The sequence below is a fragment of the Psammomys obesus genome, unplaced genomic scaffold (genome assembly GCF_907164565.1).
Source record: "Psammomys obesus unplaced genomic scaffold, mPsaObe1.curated_primary_1811, whole genome shotgun sequence".
Lineage (NCBI taxonomy): Eukaryota > Metazoa > Chordata > Mammalia > Rodentia > Muridae > Psammomys > Psammomys obesus.
Genome location: NW_026596415.1, coordinates 1806674 through 1832063, shown reverse-complemented (window position 1 = coordinate 1832063; position 25390 = coordinate 1806674). Strand labels below are relative to the sequence as shown.

Below are 25390 nucleotides of genomic sequence, written 5' to 3'. Positions count from 1 at the left end.
CCTCATTTACTATGTTTTGCATCTTGACATATTCAGTAAATATTGGTTGAAGTTATAATAGATTAACTCAAGGCTAACACACTTTACTTATTCTATCTAGATAATCTTTAAAGCCATCTTAGAAGTGGGAACTTTCAAGTCTGAGTCCCTTCCAGCCTTGGATCCAAATATATCTGTGAGCCAATTAGCCCAATTGGTTGGATAAAAATAAACCACAAGGGTAAACTTTTCTACAAATTTCATCCTGAGCCCCCCCCCAACCTCCGCCACACTTATCGACACTTTTGTATTTAAAACTATTTATTCCCCCAAGCTTCAGGCCAAAAGGCCAAAGAGTCCCAGAGAATGAACATACAAGGGTCTATTCTTCCGTGCTCATTTCTGTTGCTGTGCACTAAGGCAGGAACTAAAGCAGAGGCTATGGAGGAGTGCTGATTACTGAATTGTTCTTTATAGCCTGCTTAACCTGCTTTATAATAACACCCAGGACCACCTGCCCAGGGGAGCATCACTATGGGCTGGGCCTTCTCACATTAATCATTAATTAAAAAAAAAAATGTCCCACAGATTTGTCTATTATAGGCTGATCTTAAAAGTGGAATCTTCTTAATTTAGAGCTTTTACTGTCAGATAATGATAGCTTGTGTCAGGTTGACAAAACATAGCCAGCGCATCTAAGGAGGTAGTAGGATCCCTGGGGCTCTCTGGCCAGTCACTCTAGCCAAATCAGTGACCTCTGGGTTCAATGAAAGTCCCTATCCCCAAAAGTATTGTGGATGGCTATTAAGAAAACAGCTGATGTCAACCTCTGACTTCCATGGGCTGGTGCACTCATACTCATATACCCGATCACATTTTTTAACTATCTGCCCAACAAGAATATTCCATAATGCTTCATACCATTCATTCATTGCTAGTAACTCATCAGTCATGTTAAAGCATAACACTTTAAGACCTCACTCTATTTTGAATATAATCTTTTCATTAATTTCTTGAGGATTTTATATAATTTATTTTGATTACAGTCATCCCCACTCTAACCTCTAACTCTTCTCAGATTGATTCACATCTCTCCCTTAATGATATGTCCTGTGTGTGTGTGTGTGTGTGAGAGAGAGAGAGAGAGAGAGAGAGAGAGAGAGAGAGCCTGTGTTGGTCAATATGCCAGGGGCCATACCCTTAAAGGCAAATGATTATACTTTCTACAGAAGCCATCAACTGTCCATAGATCATCAGGGTCTAGAGCTGTGAATGCTCTTCTCTCTTGCACAGGTCATATAATGGGAACTACAGTGGCAGTTATTTCATGAGTACAGAGAATTCTCACCCTTGTAAGAATGTTTTGTGCCTTTGGTAACAGCAACACATTCAGTTTGCTGCTCCACTACCCAAAAAGCTACTTAAAAGAAGATATTTTAGCTGATCTGCAGGCTGTTCCTGTGTGGGCAAGGGCTTTAGAAGCATTGCCCTGGTGCTTGTGTGCAGACTTTGCCATTGCCCTTCCCTTTGGGAGGCTAATCTGCCTATTACACAATTGTTTTTCCCTAGATTCCTCCTACCTAGAGCAATAGAAGAGCAGAAGAGGGACCTAGAGCCCTCCTCTGATTTGTATGACTCAGTTTGGGAGAGCTGGCATGGAGGTTCACACCCATAGCCCCAACATTCAAGAGGCTGGGGGTTCAAAGTTAGGCTAAGCCACAGAGTGAATTCAAGGCCAGCCTGGCCTACATATTACCACAGAACTATTTCAGAAATAAAAAGGAGGCATCAACTGGGGTCTTCAAAATTAAGTAGTTTACTATTTTGTTGTAATGTCTCCTAACTTATATCTGGGACAATTAAATTATTTGAAAGGTGTATCTCACAACAAAATGTGGGAATCCATTTTAAAACTCCACGTGCTCAGACCTTGGTCCTCAGCATAATGATGAGGAAAGGTGTGGAGCCTTTAAGCAGTAGAGCTGACTGAGAAGTGATGATGTCAACTCAGGCGTGGTGGCACGAGCACTTGATCCCAGCACTCAGGAAGCAGAATCAGGCAGATATCTGAGTTCAAGGCCAGCCTGGCCGACAGAGTGAAATCCAGGACAGCCAGGGCTATGCAGAAAAACCCTGTCTTGGGGAGAAAAACAGGAGAAAATTCTGTTCTCTAGAAGGCCTGGTTAATTCCAATGGAAGGGCTGATATAAAAGACCTAACCTGACCTAACCCCACATTCTGTATCTTTATCTGTCTATGCAATTTCTCCTACACACACATTCCTGTCACCATGATGTCATCTGCGATAAGATCCACAATCTGAACCAGGCTGTTAAAGGATCTAGCCCTTGAACTTCCAGAATTGTGAGTTAAATTAACCTACTTTTCATTATAAATTTCCCATCTTCAGGGATTTCATTATACAGTAAAGGGTCCAAAAGGAATAGCATTTTTTAATCTGGACAGACAGGCTCCCCAAGCATCAGGACCCCAACTCTTCTGTGCTCCTGAAGATCATACTTCTGTAGTTGAACTGTGTTGTCCCTTTCAGGTAAATACAGTGACTCTCCAGGGGCTGATGAGCCAGAAGCATACTGTAAATCTACATAAAGTGTGCTTTTTGAGCATCTGAGAAATCAGTGTCCTGTGTAACACATTTAAGCTTTTCTGTTCTTTTGGGGGTGATAAACCCCTGGACTGAAACCTTTGAATATAAAGATGGCAGTGCTGGGAATTGAACCCAGGGTCTTATGCATAGGAGACAGTGCTTTTCCACTGATCTATCTTGGTGTAATGAGACAGAATCTTTACTATGTAGCTCAGACTAGTGTTGGACTATACACTATAGTCCATGTAGCCCACACTCCCTCAAAACTATGATCTCTTTGCTTCTACCTCAGAATCCACACCAAACTGAAGTTGTGTGTGTGTGTGTGTGTGTGTGTGTGTGTGTGTGTGTATGTATTTTTTTAAAACATATTCCAGTTAAAGGGGGAACTGATGAGTTTGGTAATTATTGTATACTAGAATTTTCCAAATTTACTTGATTATTTGCTAATCACAGGGAACACATTTAAAATGCTAATTCCCAGGCTTGTTTCCTGAAGTGACAAACATAGAAGCACGCAAGAATCTGTAAGCCATTGAGCCAACTTCCTGCCGAAAGGGGCAAGGCTCTAAGCTACCCCATCATCTTGTTTTGTGATTTTTGAGTGCCTTTGCTCAAGTACTCTTCAGCTTAATTTCCCTACCTGAATACCAGGTATAAAAATACCCATATCACAAGGATCATGTAGCAAAAAGATGGAGAGCTAATCTCTGGGGATATACTTCCTAACTCTACCGAGTGCTGTGACAGGTATGAAACAGTTCCAGTTCTCAGTGACTTTGTCGTAACAGGTCCTCACTGACATCTGGGACAATCTGAGTATTTGCAAGGGAGAGTTGACAACAGAAATGTGGGGATTTGTTTTAAAGGTTTATTAATAGTCTATAGGTGGAGACAGTAAGTATTAAACCAAGTTCCCCTTCTAAGCCTGGTGACCTGGGCAGAGGACATGTAACAAACACATGGGGTCAGTCTTCTTAATTTCAGCTGACTCTAGGACTCAATCCTGCATGTGTTGTAGTTTCATTTCTGTTGATGTGATAAAGTATCCTGATTTTAAAAATCACCTTAAGAGAGAAAGGATTCATTTTAGCCCACAATTTCACATTTTGGCCTGTTACTGGAAGGAAGTCAAGGTGGTAGGAGTTGAAAGTAACCAGTGTCATGGCACCACATCAAAAGCATATAAAGCACGAATGCATGCATGCTCGCTTACCCGTGCTCCTCTTGACTCCTCCACCCTTCCCGAGTTCAGGGCACCCCACCTAGAGAATGGTGCTGCGGACAGTGTACCGTACCTCCCCGCGTCAATTAACCCAACCAACACAATCACCCGACAGACCGTCCACAGGGCAACCAATGTAAACAAGCCTTCACTGAGACCTTTTCCGAGGGATTCTGGGCCGTGTCAAGGTGATAATTAAAGCTAACTCTCACACCAGGTGTTCAAGATTAGTGAAGATGATGGTAACATGAAGTTCACATCTGAGGAGCTTTTAGCACTTACAGAGCTTCCTCCATATAAGATGGTTCAGTGTGATTCAAACTGACCTGGTTGTCAGATCTGGGCTCTTGTGTTCTTCTCTTTAAATGTTCAAACCAGTAAACATGAGAACTCTGGCTATCTAGCAGGTCTTGGGATGCCTTAAAATGATGCTGTGGGCATAATCTCTAGAACTGCAAGAGAGAGAAATAAGTCACTATACTCATTCACCATTTACCTTTCACTCTGCAAATTTCTAGGATAAAAAAAAGAAATAAAAGATGTAGAAGACTTTTGGTAAAGTGTTTGTTTCTCACAAAGCCTTGTTAGGTGAGGCAGGCATCAGTAGCTCCCATTGTAAGTAAGTAAAGCATGATCAGGAGAGGTTTGGTCAATTTCTGGGGAAAGCTAAAGCTGGAATTGAAACCCAAGCTTCCAAGACAAAGCTTTGTTTACAATTCTGCCACACCACAGTGTGTACACACACACACACACACACACACACACACACACACAGAGAGAGAGAGAGAGAGAGAGAGAGAGAGAGAGAGAGAGAGAGAGAGAAGTCACTAAAAGTAAAACTTCCCTCATCTCATCTAGGCTTTCTGTTTTTATACAGAAATGCTGGCATTTATCAGATGCCAGCCTAACCTTCAGAAAAACTTCTTTGGTGGCCTCTACTCAAGACTATTTTTTGAATCTAGCCTCTTTATGTCAAAGGGGAAATAAACACCACTTGACCCCACCTCCCCAAAGGCATACATTTATGATTAGTTCTTTTGCTCGTGCTCTCTGTGTTGAGCTACCCAGCAGTCCTTTCTGCACCTTTCCAGCTAACATGACCTGGGGAAAATGAAGGCACAGCAGCATGTCACAGTGTCCCCCCGAATTCCGCAGGCTCTACTTCATTTAAATTCAGTAACCTCGGCCCACACAACAACCTACAAGGACTCATATGACCAGATTCTCCTCCCTACCCCACTCCCAAGACTACCTCAGCTAGAATGATCCAAAATCTTTTCCCTCGGTCACAGCTGCACCTGCTGACTCTTGCTGTCTCTCAGATGTGCCAGCCCTGCTCCTGCCTTAGGCCTTTTGTACAGCTGTTCCTTCTGACTAGAATACTGTTCTCCACACTCCATATGGCTCTCTCCTTCAAATCTTTGTTCAAATAAGCATCTTTCTACTGAGGCCTTCTCTGATCATCCCTCTGAGTTGGGACCACGGCTATCAGTTACTATCCACAACATGATGGAGATATCACTTTTTCATGTCATCACACACAGAGAAGTTGAGCTTGTACCTAAATAGAGGCTGGAATGCATGTTATCAGGGGTGGAAAGTAATCAATATCACCCAGCTACAAACCCTTCAGTCTGTAACAACAGCCTACCTGCAAGATGGACTAGTGCAACCATGACACAAATGTTATGAGACTAACTAACCATTTTTTGTTTGTTTGTTTTTTAATTTTTTATTTAACTTTTATTAATTACACTTTATTCATTTTGTATCCCCCATAAGCCCCTCCCTCCTCCCATCCTGGTCCCACCCTCCCCTCCTTTCTTTATGCATGCCCCTCCCCAAGTCCACTGATAGGGGAGGTCCTCCTCTCCTTCTTTCTGATCTTAGACTATCAGTTCTCATCAGAAGTGGCTGCATTGTCATGGTTCTAGGTTATCTCCATGAATAGTCCTTGGTTGGAGTATGAGTCTCTGGGAAGTTCCCTGTGTTCAAATTTTCTTGTTCTGTTGCTCTCCTTGTGGAGTTCCTGTCCTCTCCAGCTCTTACTATTTCCCACTTCTTACATAAAATTCCATTCACTCTGCCCGACAGTTGGCCATCAGGCTCAGCATCTTCTTTGACAGTCTGCAGGGCAAAGGCTTTCAGAGGCCCATTTTTAAGCACGGAATTTAAGGCTCATTCCATGAGATGAAACCTATACATGAGGCACTGATACAGTAGTAAAAAACCGGAGACTAAACAGACACCAGGACCACAGCAACTCTTATGAAAAAAAATTAATTGGGGACTTGCTTATACTTTCAGAGGCCTAGTCCATGTTATCATGGCAAGAAACGTATGGTGCTGGGGCAGTAGCAGAGAGCTACATTCTGGTCAGCAGGCGGCAGATGGCAGGCACAGGGGTTAGGGAAGAAACAAGGCTTGGCATGGGCTTTTGAAACCTCAAAGCCCATCCCCAACAGCATACTTCCTCCAACAAGGCCGTACCTTCTAAACCTTGTAATCCTTTCAGAAAGTACCACTTTCTGGTACCAAGCACTCAAATATATGAACCTATGAGGGCCAGTCTTAGTCAAATTATCCCATACATTTTGAGTCTGTGGGAAAACTTCCTATTATATGAGGGCTTATCTCCTTGGATTGGCCTACAGGAATTATCTTATTAAACTTTACTGATGTTGAAAGACTCAGCCCAGTGTGTGCAGTACCATTCCCTAGAGAAGGCAACTTGAACTGCCTAAGAGTTGAGAAGTCAAGCTAAGCATAAGAAGCAAGCAAGTGAGTGTGTGTATTCATTCTCTCTTATCTTGGCTTTGAATGTGATGTGATTAGCTGTTTGAAATTTCTAACTTGACTTCCCCACAGTGATAACTATAAGATGGAAAAGTAAGCTAAAATAAGCTTCTTTCTCCCATAAGCCACTTTATGTCAGGTCATTTTGTCACAGCAACAGCAATGAAGCCAGAACAGATCCCTCAGCTGCTCTGTGTGCCTTTATCCTTGAAGGACAATAAGAAGAATCTCCACAAAGACACTGCTTGAGTGACTAAGAAGCCTATGCTTAGAGTTGAGCAGATGACAAGCCCAGAGCAAAGGAAGCAATAAAAATGAAGATTCCAAGTGTTCATTCAGATTTTAGCTACTTTGTAGGGACCAGTGAGAAGTCAATGCTCTTAAGCAAAACCAACCAACCAAACAAACAACAGTTTCCAAGAGCCAGGAGCATCCCATGCAGGACGATCTCCTCATTCTCCTGGTATCCTTCTCCTTCAGAGCTTCTGATCTTCTGCGGAGAGGATCAGCCTTGGGCTTATCTTCCTGTACATTCAGAAACATTCTCTATTAACATCAAGACAGAGAGGTACTTTCAAATTTCAGACTCCTTATTGTCTTGCAGCCTAGTCTGTCTAAATGAAAAACATTTCTCTTATCCTTTCCTTACCACCTGCTCTACCTTCACACCCCAGAAGCAAATTGAAAATCTGTTTGGGCACATGAGGGTTCATGATGTTTCTTTCATCCAGTACCCTGCAGTGGTTTTTGACTGTTTCTTGCAATACTGTGAGGGAGATGTTGTCATCCCATGTATTAGAAGTATATAGGCTCTGGACCATCTCTCCAGCCCCTGGTTTTGAACCTCTGTACCCCAGCACATCAACCACAGACCCAGAGTTCATCTGGCTGAGCCCAAGGCTGAAGCAGCTCCTGCCCAATCACCATGGAGACACAGAGCAGCATCCTGAAGAGTCCCTAAGCAAAGCAGAGAAGGCATCCTTCCCCTTCTCCATCCTCTATACCCACATGAATATTAATTTTCTTTGTCTTTGCAAATACAAAAATGGACTAAAACACACATAATAAAATATTCAAGAGAAAACTTTCACCTTCATTTCAGTTTTTGTATTGAAAATGCATATCAATGACTTTCTTTCCTGCTGCCTCTGTTGGACCAGGGATCATCTCTGCCCTTGCTCAATGTCATTCAAAAAAAACATGGTGCCTGTGGAGCAGAGAGTAATCAAGGGCAAATCCCCACCAGGAACCTGACAATCCCAGTTCTGGGCATCAACAAACACTGCCCTTTAAACTTTTCAGGAGCCAAAAGGACCAGAAAGGGTCACCTATTTGGCTAGCCTAGTAGAGGAGACAGGTTGAAAGAAGAAAACTGGAAAGTTGAACTCAGAGAACCCACCAGGACAAAAGAAATCAAGTGCTTATTAATTCCAAAGGAACCTGATTTCTGCCACTCCTGTGTTTTTTAAAGTTGATAACTAACTTTTTATCATTTTTTTTCTTGGAAAATATCATGACCAGATATTTCTAAGATGGAAGTGTATGCAAAGAAGAGAAAAATTAAATTGTAATCCCCTCAAAACAGTAATGACCACTCCAATTAAAACAGTATTAGTCTCTATGGGAGTGGAGTTGTAATGAGAAAGGGGCAGACAAGGAGCTTCAAATGTTTTCGTTATGATTTCTTTCTTTGACTCAGTGTCAGATACCTGAACATTCAGTATATTGTTTCTCTGATAATCTGCTCATCTATCGTAGATAATGCAGAACAAATGTTTGAGAGATTGTCTTGCCTCCTGATGCCTCATTCCTCCATGATGACTAACTTTATTATCAGACCATATGCCAAAAGAGACTTTACTTTCTTAGGACATTTATGACAGATACTTGTCACAAGGAAAGTAACTAATAAAATGTTCTCATGCTGAGGAAGTGGCTCAGTCAGTAAAGTCCTTACTATGTAAGCATGGGGATCCATGCTCACATCCCCATAGCACCTACAAAGACTGGATGTGGTGGTGAATGCCTGTAAGCCCAACCCTGGGAGGCAGAGACAGGATGTTCTCAAAGAGACAGGATGTTAATCAGTCTGGCTAAATCGGTGAGCTGCAGACTCAGTGAGATGCTGTCTCAAAAAATAAAGTGGACAGAAACTAACAAAAACATCCGACCTGATATCAACCTCCAGCATCCACATGCACGTGGGCATGTATGCAGGTGTGTGTGTGCGTGCACACACACAGGGAAGCAGAAATAGTTCTTGGATGGTTGGATGGATGGATGGATGGATGGATGGATGGATGGATGGATCGATGGATAAATTAATGAATTAACTTAAGCTTTACTTCCCCTTCATTGAGGAGGCAGGCCTAGCCATGTCTACCCTGTAAATGCCATGAGAGTTAGATACACTGGCTTCTGCAGATTGTGTCTCCAGGTCCCTACAAGCACATAGCTGACAGGTGAGAAATGGGCCTCACTATATGGTTATTTTGTTCTGTCAACATTTCTATCTTAGTTTATATAGAAAGGTATCCACCACTCTACTGAAATCTCTCTCTCTGTCTCTCTGTCTCTATCTCTTTCTCTCTATCATTCAGGCATATACAATGAAGAGGCCTGGGATATTCATTTTAATATAATTCCTTTGAACCTCAAAATACATATGACAGAAAACAGGATGGCATATGAATTTTACCTTTTCTTCCAGCTAACTACTGTTTACAAATGTTGTTCATTCCAGCCTAGCCCAGGAAAGCTTTTCAAGACTCTGGTGGTTAATTATAGCTGCCTCTGGGACTGTGAAACCTGAGCCACATTTGGAGATCAATAACTTTGACTAGACTGGGAGGGAAGAATTGTCACTCAGGCAGTAAGAGCTGAATGCTTGCAACCCCAGGAACCAAAGTCTCTGTAAGTCAGTGGGCTCTCCAAGTTCTATTTGCAAAAGCTCCTGCAAATCTTAGCTGGAACAAAAGCAGCCTTTGTTTCTCAGAGTGAACCTGGTGGGTTAGTCACCATTCCCCAGGAAAGCAGAAATAGTATAATAAACATAACATACAAATACATATAATATGCAAATATATGCTATATAATAATATATATACTATGTGTGTAATATATAGCTACCGGGATGTTTATTGTAAGGTATTGACTTCCCCTTAAAAACTAAAAACCCAAGAAAGCTGCTGATGGGTTACAAGGCCTGAGAACTTGAAAATAAATGGTGTAGAGTTCAAGCTAAGGCTGATGGCTTGAGAATCAAAACAAGCAAGTTCAAAAGATTAAAGTACTAGCTCAAAGAATGAGACAAAAAAGGGGTGATTTCATACATCCCCCTTTGCTCTTGGTTTTATTAGGCCCACTCACATTAATTTTTGTTAGTGTCTCCTTCTATTTGCATTCTGATTTCTCCCAGAAAGACTCACAGGCACACCCTGAAATGTTTAACCAGGTGTCTAGGCATCACACAACACACAATGCATTCAGTTGACAAATAAAATTAACCAGCACATTTAGCCTCTATCTTGTGGTGGAGGCATGATTGATCTATTTGACTCATATCTATGAAGTGACTACCTACTACCTGACAACCTTCTCTACTGGGCACTAAGCAAGGGTATGCAGTGAATGAGATCTGACCATCCAAAACCTCACATCTTCATGAAGAGAAATAGAGGACAAACAGAGAGAGAGAGAAAACAAAGCAAAATAAAAAAACAAAGGGATGAGTGCCTTTTCAAATGAATTAAAATGGAATGAAATCACAAAGAATTGGATGGTAGCTACTTAACACTGGGTAAGTGAAATGTGGAGGGAAGAAAAGAAATGGGTTTTACAAAATCCTGAAAGGATCCTGGGAAGGAAAAACCAATGAACTCCAAAGTGCTAGGTGGTATGTTAGTTAATTTTCTCACCTCTGTGACAAGAACAACTCAAGTGAGGAGAATGTTATTTTGGACGATACACTCCATCAGAGCAGGAGAGACACAGTGACTACAATGTCACTATCCTAGTTAGGTGTAACTGTCAACTTGACACAGTCCAGAGAAACCTGAGAAGCAAGTCTCAATTGAGGGATTGTTCAGTTCAGATGGGCTTGTGGGCACATCTACGTGAGATTGTCCTATAAGTAGCACCATCCCCTGGGCAGGCAGACCTGCAGAAGCATGAGACTGTGAGTATGCTACCCAGCAGCATTCCTCCATGCTTTCTGCTTCAACTTCTCTGTACCACAATGTGTAAGACAAAATAAACCTTTTTCTCTTTTAAGTTTTCTGAATTTGGTGTTTGAACCAGCCTCAACCTCTGTCTCTCTTACTCCCTCCATCCCCATTACATTGTAAGCAACAGAAGGCAAAAACTCAAGAAGGTGTGGTCCAACCGGAAGCAGAGAGGACGCAGGCAGGAAATAGAACTAAGTAGAACCCTCAGAATGCCCTCCTCTCATCAACCCACTTTTCCCATCTAGGCCCCACCTGTTGAAGGCGCCACACTTGTTAAATAGCACCATCAAGTAGGAACCAAAGTGTGCACACCCTTGAGTTATGGGGACTTTTCACAGTAAACCATAGCAGATGGGAAACTGAGTTATGTAATCTTAATAAGTGAAGGCAGACTTGCAAATAATATTAAGGTGGTAGAGAATTGCCTTGAAAGCCATGTCAAAGAGTTCTCATTTGAGCCTAAGAAGTATGGAGAGCCTTAGAAGTACTTTAAGAAGGGGTATAATGTGGTGAGTTTTGTGTTTTCATAAGATTGTTCTGGCTTTTTGTGGAAAATACACCATATAGCGTATGTTGAAATCATAAAACCATCCTGAAGGACAGATCAAAGGGACCTTGAAGAACCTGAACTTTAAGAATGCCTTTCTTGTTTGCCATCCTACCAGAAAAAAATTCCTCTGTACTCTCCTGGTGGGAGGGGGAGGGGGAGGGGGAGGGGGAGGGGAAGAAGCTGCCGCTGGATAGCAGAGGCAGAGCAGAGTATCCAAGCTTCAAGTTTCTACACCTGCTTACTGTGTTATGGGGACAAAGGGAGTGAGAGAGACAGAGACTGGGGCTGGTTTAAGCACCAAGTTCCGTGCTGAACCTGTGGTAGAGCCTATTATTAAACAGCACAGGACTTTAGCAAAGTTCACAACACACATATTGTAGTATTTACATAATCTCTTGGGCGGGGATTTTGTTCATTTGTATATTTTTACACCCTTCTCACCAATTAAAATGTCAGCTCATGGGCAGCAGAAGCTTGTCTGCTTTGTCTTCACCACTGTAGCTATAAGCTACACACTATGTAGCTATAAGCTCTCAGAAATACTGATGCTTCTTGCTACATGAATAGATAATGCAAAAGGCAAGAAGAACAGAAACTAAGTATTGACTGAGGTTGCTCTGTAAAGACATTAGGAGAAGGCTTTTATGTATTTTTCTGCCAACTTTTATTGAGTGATGTGTTTCTAAATGGGATGCGTATAGTTTGGGTAAATTCCAAGTCATCACTAACATTGCCAATGACTAAAAAGTGCAGTCAAGTTCAAGCTTATTAATGTTCACAGGAACACAGGGTAATAATGACAGTGTTTCATGGCTTCATTCATTCATTCATGCTATAACCTTTATCACAAGTCACCCTGAAATAGCCCTTGTCCGAGGCAACAGAAAAAAAACTGCTAAAGTATAATTTTTGAAAAGGGTAAAATCATGCAGATGCAAATTAAAACATGATGGAGAATTTTCTTGTTAATGAGTATCCCAGTTAACACTGTCAACTTAACATAGCCTAAAGTTATGAGAGGAAAGCTTCCTCTCTAGTGGAAGTTTTGGTTTCTTTAAAAAACTCAGTTATGTTATGTAAATATGTTTTTGTTTTAATTCCAAGTGTGCGATTTTAGTTTGGGCTTTAGTTTTTTCACAGCTGATAACTGCCTCCTGAGGGGTGTGGTCTTTGCCAGCTGGTAAAAGAATTGCCAGATGATGTAGACAGTCCTAATGAGAACTGATAGACTAGGGTCAGATGGTAGGGGAGGAAGTCCTCCCTTATCAGTGGACTGGGGAAGGGGCATGGGAGGAGAAGAGGGAGGGAGGGAAGGTAGGATTAGGAGGGGATGAGGGAGGGAGCTACAGCTGGGATTCAAAGTGAATAAATTGTAATAAATAAAAAATAAAAAAATATTAAAAAAGAATTGTCAGATAACTCAAAACAATGAGAGGGCTGAGAATAAGTAATAAATGAGAGGAGTATACTCGGCACAAGAGTTTTCTAAGCACTATAATTTTTATACACAGGGAAGATAGTTAAGAAATGGTTTCTCACTTCGCTTTGGTGGCTAGAAAACCTGGATCAACAACGAGCCTGCTTTGTTCTGGATGGGAGGGGTATGCATCTTTGTCTTTCCCTGTTTATGAGTCTTTGGGAAAATAAAACTTCCTATATATGTATTAGGAGTGAGCCAGGAAACTATAATTTGTTTCTGAAGGGAACCTTGAACACTTTTGCTTTAATAATCTTATTACAAACTAATAAAAATGCACACTATTAAAAATAAAATGCAAATCTTATGGTAATGAAGGAAATCATATCCTGGACTGTCCCGCTTCTACAAGTCTTATTTCTCACTCACTGAAGTTGCAATTAGCAAAAAACAATTGTGTGTACAAGCCAGATGAACAAATAAAGTAGACCAGGGGGCAACTGGGTATGAACAAGAAGTGAGGGTTAGAATTCTCCTTGACTAAAACACATGGGAATATGAGGAGCTGAGGGTTGGCAAGTAAAGAGGGTGTCCAAAGAAAAACAGAGAAGGCTGTGTCCTCAGCAAAGGCATGGCAGAGGCTCCTAAAATGGCAGGACTGGGACTTCATCTTGTTTCATGTTGTAACTTCCCACAATTAGCAAAACAAATCTTCAGCCAATGAAATATCTGCTTTGGGGCTGGGGAGATAGTTCGGAAGAGCCTGTGCCTCTCTTCAACAGAACCCAGGTTCAGTTCCCAGCACCTATGTGAGGCAGCTCATAAGTACCTGTAATGATAGCTCCAAGAGGTCCAATATAATCTTTGGCCACTGTTGGTACAATGTTCTTGTGGAATGTATACATTTACCCTTCATTCAAATGTTGGTTTTTCTACCCCACTCTCTGTTTTCAAACTGGACATTGCATTGTGATGCTTATTCTAAACATCACCTGTCTCAAGTTTGTGTAAACATGCTACCATTTGCTCTCCGTATTTCCAATAAAACTAACCCACCAATGCTGAGCAATGGAGAAAATAGGGTGGGACATCCTGGCCTGGAGGGGAGGAGAAAGGAAGGCTCTGGGAGGAAAGATCCAAGAGAAGAGGACCTGGAAACATCAGGAGAGATGAACCAGAACTAAGATATGACTAAAAAGAAAGTATAATGTGAGAAATCTGAATGGGAGGAAGCTATTCAGGCTTGGAGGTTTAGGATGAAGTAATTATTGCTCAGCATTGTCTCTGGGTTAATTAAATGCATCCTAGTCTCTGTGTGGTGATTTGGGTATGCAGCTGATTTAGGAATAACTGCTGTTTAACTAAGAGATAAATCAATATTACATATTAATAATCATCAGCAGGCCGCTATGGGCATTGCACTCCCATGACATATAATTGTCATACATACACTCTGTAGAAAAACTGAGAGTGGTTGAGGAAGAAAACTGACATGGATCTCTAGCCTCCTCCATATGCACATCCCCACACATGAATACATACATATACTTCCCTCTACACATACAAACACAAATTCCAGCTTGAAAGTTTCATGTCATTATGCAGCAGAAGGCAATGGAAAACATGGAACTAATACTGGATAAGCCTTTGCCCTCTTTTTGGAGGCTGACTCTCATTTCCTTTGCCTCCATTCAAGTTCCTGAACTATAGAATCCATGCTGCCAGTTCACCAGTTGGGGATGTTTCACAGGCTTGTCTTCCAGCATGTTGAGTTTGTTCAGGATTCTGAAGGCATAAACACATCATTATAAGATTTCACTGCTTCTATAGTTGAACTGAAAGCCCAGAAAACTGGTTAAGTTAGTGACAGAATATATATTAGTATTTGGATCTTTTCCCTCCATGATGCTTTCCTTTTCTCTATTGGTAGAGCTTTTAAGATTGTATCAACATTGCTTGGAATGTGGGCCTGTGGTTTAGTCCCCAAGATGGAGAAAAAATACATAACACCACCAGCTAAAGAGGGCTGGATTGAACTGGGAATCATGTCCCAACAGCTTTTCTAGGCTGGGCTCAGAGAATACCAAACCTTCGAACATTCTCCTACATATCTTGGGATATTTTTTTCCCTCTGACTCAGCCCCATTGGCAAGGTGCAATCTGCTTTGTCTTCCTCATCATTTCTACCAAGAAACCCACTGTACTTTCATTTGCTGCTCTCCTTCCATAATCATACAGCATAAAGACTTTCCAGCAGAGTTGCAGTGCTCTTGATATAGTGTGGTTTCATTGTAGCAACATTTTGACTATGTATATGACATCAAACATTATGTAGTAATGCCTTCAGTGGACCATAAAAATAGAAACTAAAAAAAAAATCAAAATATATTATTATGTTCATGCATGAAAATTTCAAAGAAATAAACAGATAAATTAATAAGCAAACAAATAAAATGCATGGTGCTCCAACCAAAAAGAAGGCTAGAAGCTTAGAATCTTTGTCTTCTATCCAGAGATTCTTACTGGAATCTGGAATCAGCTTAGTGGGCTTTTGTGTGTGTGTGTGTGTGTGTGTGTGTGTGTGTGTGTGTGTGTGTTTGGTGTACACATTCGTGCATGTGCAGATGACTGCAGAGGCCAGAAAAGGGCATCAGATCTGAGGTGAGTTACAGGTTTTGAGCTGCCAGTGCACTCCAGGGATTCACCTCTCAGCCATGTGTAAGCGTGAAAGTTACAGATATACAGATACACATCACAGTGCCCAGCTTTTACATGGGCACGGGGAATCAAATAATGCTTGTAAACTACCTCCTCAGACCCTTCTGTTGTTGTTGCTGCTGCTGTTATTTCCAGTTGTTCAGGAGCTGATATTTTGTAACTGATATATCAAGGGAGGAAAATGGCCTTCCAATATATACAGTCTCTAATTTACCATGGTTTAAGATTTTTTGGTTTCACAGCTCACAATGAAGCAAAGGTAATCTACATTTAGGAGGAACAGTTTACTTCTCCTGAATTTTTCTCCATCCTAATCCCACGATCCTTTCTTACCATGCTGAATGGTGGCTGTGAAAATTGGGTATAATAATTGGGAATGTAGCTATATTGATGGAGTAGCTGACTGGCATGCATGAACCCCTGAGTTCCAGAACATAAATTAGGAAGCAGGATTATAAGTCCAAGGTCATTGCAAACCTGGGATACATTGACACCCTGTCTCAAAGAAAAAAAGAGGAGCAATAAGATAGTTCAGTGGATGAAGAAATCACTGTCCTAGAGCAATGAGGGCAAAGGCCCAGAATCCACAAAAGAGCTGCAACAGTAGCATGCATATCTGTAGCCCCACAGCTCCTGTGCTGAAGTGGGCAGCAGACATAAGTGAAGTCCCCTAAACTGCTAGGCCAGCTAGCCTGACTTACACAATAGGAAAACCAGAGATGCTGTCTCAAATAAGATAGAAGCTAAGGCCTCACACTTGAGGCTATTCTTCAAATGTCGATACTGAAGGCATACACAGGAAGGGGTACTCTGACATTTTCAACCTACAGGTTTGTTGGAACATACCCATCAAAAAAAAAAAAAAGGATTATTTGTACTTTATCATGGAAAAAAAGTAGGAGTTTTAAAATATGTATTGACCATATATAATCTTTACTGAATATGAGATTAACAGAAACAAACACAAGGTGAAATAAACAAAACAGGCACAGCTGCCCTAATGCACAGGCCCCCTTTTTTCTATTGCTATTCCCTCGGTGTGAAATGCAGGCGGCTGATTTGATCCTGAGCCCTGATCTCCCTAAAGCCACATCACCTGTCCCCAAGCCTCACTCGGGCAGGGTCCTTCATCTGTAGATGCTGTGCCCCTGGCATTCATCCAGTAGGTGTTAGTGGCAGGTCAGGTAGTGCCCTGAGCATGCAGCAGTCTGAGAAACTAGCAAGTTTCCGAATGTCTCCGTGAGTTAAGACAATCTGCCTAGACAATTTAAGCAAACCCAATAATGTGAACTGAGGGCACCAACAGCAAAAACACAACACAAACCATAACTAGCACATTACTGGATAATGGAGTTTCCTTTAGTACACTGTGATAAGGAAAATAATTAAAGCCCACTTAGAAGCTTTAAAAAACATTTTATTACAGTCCTCTCAGCAGACTGGAAGACGGACGATAGGAGAAAACAGTTGTGCCCTTTTGACTTTGGGTCCAAGAGAACAATGGAGAGGGTGAGTGCAAGCGCTTCAGGCTTTGGGTGACATTCAGAGAACATATAGAAAGGGTCACATGCATTCAGGTTAAGGTTTCATGAATGCATGAAACCTTGGGCAGCTTAGAATGTTCTGCCTTTGCCCAGGGCCAGAGGTAGAACCCAGATTCTATTCTTGTCTACAAAGACTAGTTTCCCATCATGAACCTTTAAATAACCATGCTTTCCCCACCCACTTTCTTGAGGTATTTTAAATTTTAGTTTGAGGGACAATTATGCTTCCTTTTCTTAAAACTGGTGTTACCAGGGAAGTGGGTGATGGGTCTGAAGCTGACCCTTCTATGAGGATAACAGGAAACAAAGACAGTGCCATTTTTTTTCTGGCTCAATGGGGAATTCCTTTGTCTTTTTTTTTTTAAGGTTCTGGAGGTTGTTGGCAAACTTTGGCTTATAGGCAAATCACACACACACATACACACACTCACATACATATATATGTATATATATATATACATATTATATGATATTCTGTCTTTATCAACTTTATTCTAAGACTAATGAGCAGTCTTTATGATAAATTTTACTGTAAAAGAGTAAAAAAGTACATTTGGAAAGTGCTGTAATCTACAGTGTCATCTCAGCACAGATGGGCAGCACAGGGAAACGCCCACATGCTGCAGTCTAACAGGATACTCAGCAGGCAGCAAGGTGTCTGTCTTCCAGCTCACTTGCAAGCCTTTAGCCAGGATGCTTTGGAAGGCTACATCCCTGCTGAGTAGAATCCACTTGAAGACTCCTGAGCATTTGCTGCCTCTCTCCTCACTCCACCCAGGCCTCTGGACAGTCTGCATGGGTCCCTCTCAGCTACTCTTTGAGTCCACTCAAGAATGATCCCCAACACCGTAAGTTCATTATTTACAGGATCTCAGTACCTCCTGGCTAGCTCTGGCTTCCTGTCTTTTCCTGCTATCCCTCCTTTTGGGGTACCACTTTTTTCTTCTTGGGTGGCAGGCAGGAGCAGAGCTGTAATAAACTGGCCCCAATCCTCCTCATCCTCCTCTCCCAGGCCCTGAGTGCACCTTGGATTGTATCTGTAGTTCCACTGTGCTGTGTCTTTGTGGAGACCCCAAAAGCATCAGGAATGGGTGTCCTCTTCTGTAGGCAGTGGCTGGGAATTACAGGCATGGTGGCAGTTCTCAGCCTCTTCCCTACCTGCTGGCTGTCCTCTGGAGAGTCACTTTTCAAGGATAATGAGAGAAAGACTCGAATGGCTGGCCTGTCAACTGTCCTCTTTTGGTACCAAGGGAAGGTGGCAGAATCTGTGGGAGTCGGGAAGGGTGTTATTCCTGGTTGCACTGGCTCGGCTTGGCTGATGGAGTCATCCTGTTTACGTGCCTGGCATTGCAATAGGCCATAAGTTGCCATGGGTTCATTAAACAACCTATGGAGTAAAGATTTCTGGATGTCATGTGGGTTGAACCCCATATCTGCCATGGCAGTCATGATTGCAGGGTCCAGGCAACTAGGGTTCATATCATCACAATGGTTTGATGAACCCTCATCTTCTTGCCTAAGCCAAGGATGCTCCATAATATCCTTCAGTGTTGGTCTCTCCATAGGATTTACAGTTAATAAGCATCGGATAATGTCCTGCAGCTCTTGTGAGAAATGGGGGGGAACATCATACTCTCCTAGCAAAACTTGGCACTCAAGCTCTTGAAAGGTGTCACCTTCAAATGGCAAGGTCCCTGTCACTATAAAATACAGGAGAACACCCAAGTTCCATGTGTCTACTTTGGTGCCATCATAGGGTTGGCGCAGGAAGCATTCTGGAGCACCAAATTGTAAGGCACCGCAGAACCTAGAAAGTTTCATCCCGGGCGTAACTAGGGCACCCAGCCCAAAGTCTATGACTTTGACTTTGCCTGTGGGATCCACCATGATGTTATCTGGTTTGAGGTCCCTGTGAACTATACCTAGGTCATGGCAGTAGCACATGGCATGTACGATCTGCCTGAATATTTTCCGGGCCAAGCCCTCATGCAGGTAGCCAACTTGCTGGATCCAATCCCACAGCTCACATCCATCAGCCAGTTCCAGAATCAGAAAGATGTTCTCTTCGGTTTCAATGATCTGAAGCAGTGAGATGATGTTGGGATGGTTCACCATCTTCATGATCCCCACTTCAGACCTAATTGGGTAGGCCTGGTTTTGCCACTTCTGCAGGACTTTTATCGCCACAGCAGCACCCGTGAGGCGGTGGTGGGCCAGCTTCACCTGGGCACAGCCGCCCTGGCCAATGGTCCTTAGGATGGTGTACTGTGCTCCCAGGGTCTGTAATGAGAGGGTGGGCACAGGGCTGGACACTGCTGTTGATTTACTCCATGGACCGCACATCACTGGTAGCAAAGCTACTCAAATAAATAAGCGTAAAAAACTAAAAAGTAGAGTGAAAATACATGTTAAAAAATTAAACCCAAACAAAATTTACCCTCTCCCTAACATACAGAACAAGAAAATAAAAACTGAAAACCCAAAATAAAAACCAAATACCCAAAAGCAAAAGAAACATTTGCACACAAAGGCACACACACATACAAACAAGTTCACTGTGTGTCAGTCAAACTCCAGTGAACACTACCCAGATTCTCTCACAGAACACCCACAGAAAGCCAACCTAGCCAGCCCTTATACCTGCTGGCTCAGACTCCCTCACAATAGGTGGCAGAATTCCTCACAATGACAACGAGGTCATGTCAGAACACAGACCAATTAATATGAGCACAGCTCATAGTTAGGGAAAGTAGTTAGGGAAAGTCTCTGTCTTTGGAGACTGACATTTGAGCTTTTAGAAATGGAAGAAGTTTCAATATCCTTTTGGTTTCCAGTTTGAAAGGGTTTTTTTTTTCCTATTTTACTTATTATCATTTATTACAAGTTATTCAATTTGTATCCTGGCTGTGGCCCCCTCCTTCATCCCTTCCCATGCCTATCCTCCCTCTCTCTTCTCCTCCCTTACCCCTCTCCCAATCCACTAATAAGGGAGGTCCTCCTCCCTTTCTATTTGACCCTAGACTATCAGGTCTCATCAGGACTGGTTGCACTGTCTTCCTCTGTGGCCTGGTAAAGCTGCTCCCTGCTTCAGGGGAAGGTGATCAGAGCATATATCCAAAAGATGGTCAAGTATAGAACAAGGACATTTGCTCAACCATGTTTGTAGCAGCTCTATTAGTAATAACTAGAAGCTGGAAACAACCTAGATGTCCCTCAACAGAGGAATGGATACAGAAATTGCGGTACATTTAAACAATGGAATACTACTCAGCTATTAAAAACAAGTTTTAAAAATTTTTAATACCTTCTATTTTCAAGACCTCTTTCCCCCTCCATTCACCATTACACAGTTCTTCCAATTCTGGCTACTTGGTTGCAAACCACTGTTATCACTTAACTGATATAATATTGCTTATAAAATGTAATAAAATGAATTACATATGAGGCTAATTGTAAGATACCTTTATAGATTTTTAAAATATATGTGCTAACATCATGACTCATTCACACTCAGTGAACTAACTTGGCATGGTTTCAATTGCCCGGGTGGTATTGCTACTGGGTGACAGCTACCTTGATTATAACTACACATTGCTGCATCAAATCCTATAGAACAGAGTGTCAGATAGTCAAGCATGGCATCTTGATTGCAATACTCAGACTCCACTTTAACTCACATTTGACCATGTTGAGAAGGCTGTATTGTGCCCTTGGGATACAAGGATCTTTCTTGAAACTGCCCACCATATTGCTTCTGTCTATGAATCCTCACTGAATTTCACTTTATGAAGCCCTAGGGCTGACTCTTTGGTCTCGTGGCTGCCTCTGATGATGGTGACTGGATTTTATATCATGGATCTGTGCAGTTATTTAGTTTTGTCTGCTCTTTGTTACAGTGCCTTTATTTAGTTGTCAAATCATCATACACCTCAAAAGCTCCAATTCTGAAAAACCATATTTTATGTTTCTATTTCATTAAGTTTTCAAGATTTTCTCAAGGCTATATACTCCAGAGAGCATGTACTCCCTTCCTTGTTCTTCTTCTTCTTCCCTTTCTCTCACCACCCCCCTCAGTCCTTTTCATTCACCTAGGCAATTCCACTTCACTTTGACTTGATCGGTGTGTACATAATTTTATGTGACTACATAAAGTTTAGAAGCAACAAATGAGAAAAAAAATGTGCTAGGTTTGTCTTTCTGAGACTGACTTAACTTTGGTATGACTATCTCCAATTTCATCTACTTTCCTGCAGGTGATATAATACTATTCTTCTTTATGGCCGAGAGTTTTTTGTTATGTGTATGGAACACACTTTTCTTACCCACTCTTCTGTTGTTGGACGTCTGGGCTGATTCCACACCTCAGCCATTGTGAATAATGCTGCAATAATCATCGATCTGCAAGTGTCTCTGTGATATGTTGACTTTGTAGTCTTTGGGGTAAATACCTGGAAGACAGCTGGATCAAACGGAAGTTCTGTTGTTTTTGGAGAACCCTCCACGCTGCTTTCAGTAGAGCTGGGCAAATGCTGTATTCCCTTTTGTCCACAGCCACATGACATTTGGTGGTTTTCTTTTCAGATAACTGCCTTTCTGACTAGGGTAAGGCATAATCTCAATATGGTTTTAGTTTGTGGCTATAAATGTTTCCACATGTATGCTTGCTGGAGACTTAACTGGTGTGTTGTCATTGCTTGGATGTAGAGCTGAGCAAGGTTCCCCTCATTCTGTAACAGCTATTCATTCTGTTAACTATTTCTTTTTCTGTGAAGAAGCAAAGTTCTCTCTTCTAAGGATAGTCATTTTGAGCATTCTGATACAGTGGGACTGCATCTTGACTTAGTCCCATGTGCAGAGATCTTACCCAGAAGGAAGGTAGCAATCAGAAGTTTGAAGGAGAAATGAATTTGGAAGCCACATTATGCCTCACAATACACACATTTTATACTGTTCTGAAAGTCTCTCTCTCTCTCTCTCTCTTTTCACCTGCTAGAAATTTTTCTTGCAAAAGCAGTGCTAGTAAAAGCAAACTCAGCAGGAAGTGGAAGATAAAAAATGAAGTCTGTGATGCTTAAAATCTTAACAGCTTGACGGTAGTGAGAGACCTCAAGGAGCCTAGGAAAGCACACTTTTGGGTGTGTCTGTGAGGGTGTTTCCAGAGATGATACATGTGGGATAGAAACAAAATTGGGAAAACCTGACTGTGAGCAATGCCATCTATCAAGTGAGGGACTCAGATGAAAGGAAAAGGAGAAAGGCCAGTTAGGATAGACTCCCTGCCTGTTCTCAGCTTCTTCTCAGCTTCTGTGAATGAGATCAGCTCTTCACTGGCTCTTCCACTATGATGGCCTCCCTCACTACCAGCCCCACAACCACAGGCAGCCCTCCAAAACCATAACCAAGATAAATTGTACCCCTCTTAAGTTGTTGTGGTCATGTATTTTGTTGCAAAGATTATAAATTCACACAGTTTGAAATGGAACATCTTGGTTTACCTGAACTCAGTTAGAGGTACAGATCAGAAGTGAATATAGGACTAGGCAGAAAGGGCAAAAAAACATCTGAGCTGCAGCATGCTTATTTTACTGGGAAAGGCAGGGACCAGAGAGGAATAACGCGAAAGAGCAATGATTGGAAGGCAGAACCCATCCCACTGATCTTACCTCCACCCCAGAGGTTATGTGCTCCTTCTAAAGGTGTCTAATGACTCCAGCCTTCATATTGAGACATTTCACCCCTTCTTAGGGTGGCTTTCCACATGTAACAGCCTTCACATTTTTATGAGCACACACAGGTACATGAGAATACAGGAAGAACCTACCCACACAGTGTTACAAAACCTAATTGTTAAAGCTCTTATTAGAAAGTTGAATGGGAATCAAAACCCAACCATAGTTAATTAGCTTCTATGCCTCCTTGATTACACCATTGTGGAGTCTTTTGGCTGTAAAGAAATGCCTAAACTATAGACAACACTACAGCTATATGCACAATGAAAAAGATTCAGAGACAAGGATGTCAGTGCTCAATAATGGTACAGAGGGTCTCACAAAAGCAAATGGAACTGGGAAAGTGTCACAGGCTCAACTCCTTTTTTTCTTAATTACTGCCCTGGCACTGAAGCCCAGGAATAGAAAATCAAGCACCATTTTCTTGCCTAACTCCATGGTGACATTCCCCAAGAGTTGGTCCTCACTCACAACATAAAACAAAATGCAATTTTTTATTTTCTTCTAGTCCATATTCTTGCATTATTTGTCCAGTACTATTTGACCAAAGAAGCTTACAAGAGTTTAATGTTTGTTTCATAATTAAAAAAAAACTAGCCCTTTGAAGAGTTGTTTCTCCTGTTCTTCACACACATTCAAATTGGTGCCAATATAGTGATTTCTCAAATGTTGCTAAACACTTTGAAAATGCACAGAGAGAGACAGACAGACAGACAGACAGACAGAGATAGCAACAGAGAAAGTTATGTTTGTTTGCAAGATTTCTTTGAGACAGGACCTCAAGTAGCCCAAGGTAGAGTCAAACTTACTAAGTAACTGAGGCTAACTTGAACCCTCATCTTCCTGTTTCTACTTCTCCAGTAGTATTACAGGCATGTGCTGCCACATCCAAATTACATACATTGATTTATGCTTCCATTTTCTTTGTGGCATCAACTTATTTGCTTCATACAACTGATTCATATTCAGACTCAAAAGGATTAAAGGGGGAAAATGTGATGAGCTAGCCCAAATGATACTGTTCTGCCCAATTCACGAACTCCAAAAGACCAGGAATAAACAGACTCTGCTGTAAATACATGAGGTTCTTTTTATTGTAAATTACAAGCTGCAGCTTGGGCCCACACTTCCCACCGCCAAAGCAGTGGGAGCCAAGTGCCCCACGCCCAGGTTATTTGGGTGATTTAAAAATTTTGGTCAATCCCAGCATGCCCAAGGTAGGGGCAATTCCTGACTGGCAAGCATCTGCTGGTCAAAATGCTACATTTTGAATTGATTGGTTATCGAAAGGTCCCTAGACCATAATGACCTGGTGTCCCTCCCTAGGGGTATGGGCCAGTTTCCTAGCAACTGTATCTCTTGTGGGTGGAGAAAAAATGCAGTAAGGCAGTCTTTCCCCTCAGGGCATTACTAGACTTCTCCACCCAGCTAGTTCAGGCCTTAATTAATAGCTGATTTTTAATCTTTTGGTCTCTCATTTCTTTCTTTCCCGTGATCATTTGAAGACCCAATCTTGGGTCTTCCAGATATGACCCCTTGTATTTTGTAGATTTACCTTTTTACAATGAGATCTGAGTACCATTAGCTATATTGCTCTCAAGCATTTCTTTATGAAATCCATCAAGTGATTTAAAATACAAGTCCCAAAGATATAAATCAAAATGAGTAGGGATCCCTTCCCGGTGGATATAGGGGTAATAAGCCCAAAAGAACTATTATCCTTTTTTTACTAGTGTCTCTCTAGGCTTTTAGCCCAGTTGCTGCAATATTAGTTTCCATTTCAGCTAAGCAGATGCCCAAGATAATAGCTAATGCCAGGGAGCCAGCACCTTTTGACTTAGCATTTCAGCCTACTCGGTGAGATTTGGGCAAAGATCCATTTTCTGGAGCTTCTTCAGTTCTGACCATTGGACCGTCAACATCATGGGCTAGGGAGACTGAAATGCCAGTCAAAGGCTGGGCAATGGGACAGTCACAAGCATCTGGTTAGTTGATCCACATGAAGAGACAGGGAGCAATCATGTCAGTTTCCAGGGAGCCCATATTTCTGCTTCCAGTCCATAGCTGATCCTGGAACAGAATCAAACAGGTGAAAATCTGCTGAGACAAATTCAGACTGGAGACAGAAGTTAAAATTTGTCTATTAAATGGGAAAGACCAGGGAAAATCTCATCTGCAATCCTTTTTAGCTATGCCAGATCCAGGTCACATGCTGAAACTCATATGAAATTTTTTGGTACACAAAAGGAAATATATATTCAGCAAATCTAATATAACATTGTGAGAGTAACAGGTAAAATTGAAACCCGCTGAATGAGTATCAGTTAGCTGTTTGTTTTATAACCTTTATAAACAACTTAAGTGTGTCCATAGTAATACTTTTTCTGTGGGCATAGCTGTTGGCAATCAGCCACGAATGGAGCTTGGCCATTTTTTATACACTCAGCATCTACTTTTAGCCCCCATCTCCATGTTCACACTGGAAAGTTAGGCAGAAATACATTACTGGCTTTAGTGCTAAACTCTGGATGCTTGGATTTTTTTTATAAAGTAACTAGAAGGAATAGGTTTAAGATATTGCTGTGTCAAAGCCTACCC

The 25390-nt window shown here is 41.7% G+C and overlaps 1 protein-coding gene across 1 annotated transcript; it reads right to left on the bottom strand.

Moving 5' to 3' along the window:
* Nucleotides 1-17975: 17975 nt before the first annotated feature.
* LOC129669474 (sperm motility kinase 3A-like) lies at nucleotides 17976-19406 on the bottom strand. Its single transcript, XM_055597756.1, has one exon. It carries the CDS (start codon nucleotides 19404-19406, stop codon nucleotides 17976-17978), a length of 1431 nt encoding a protein of 476 aa, XP_055453731.1.
* Nucleotides 19407-25390: the final 5984 nt, after the last annotated feature.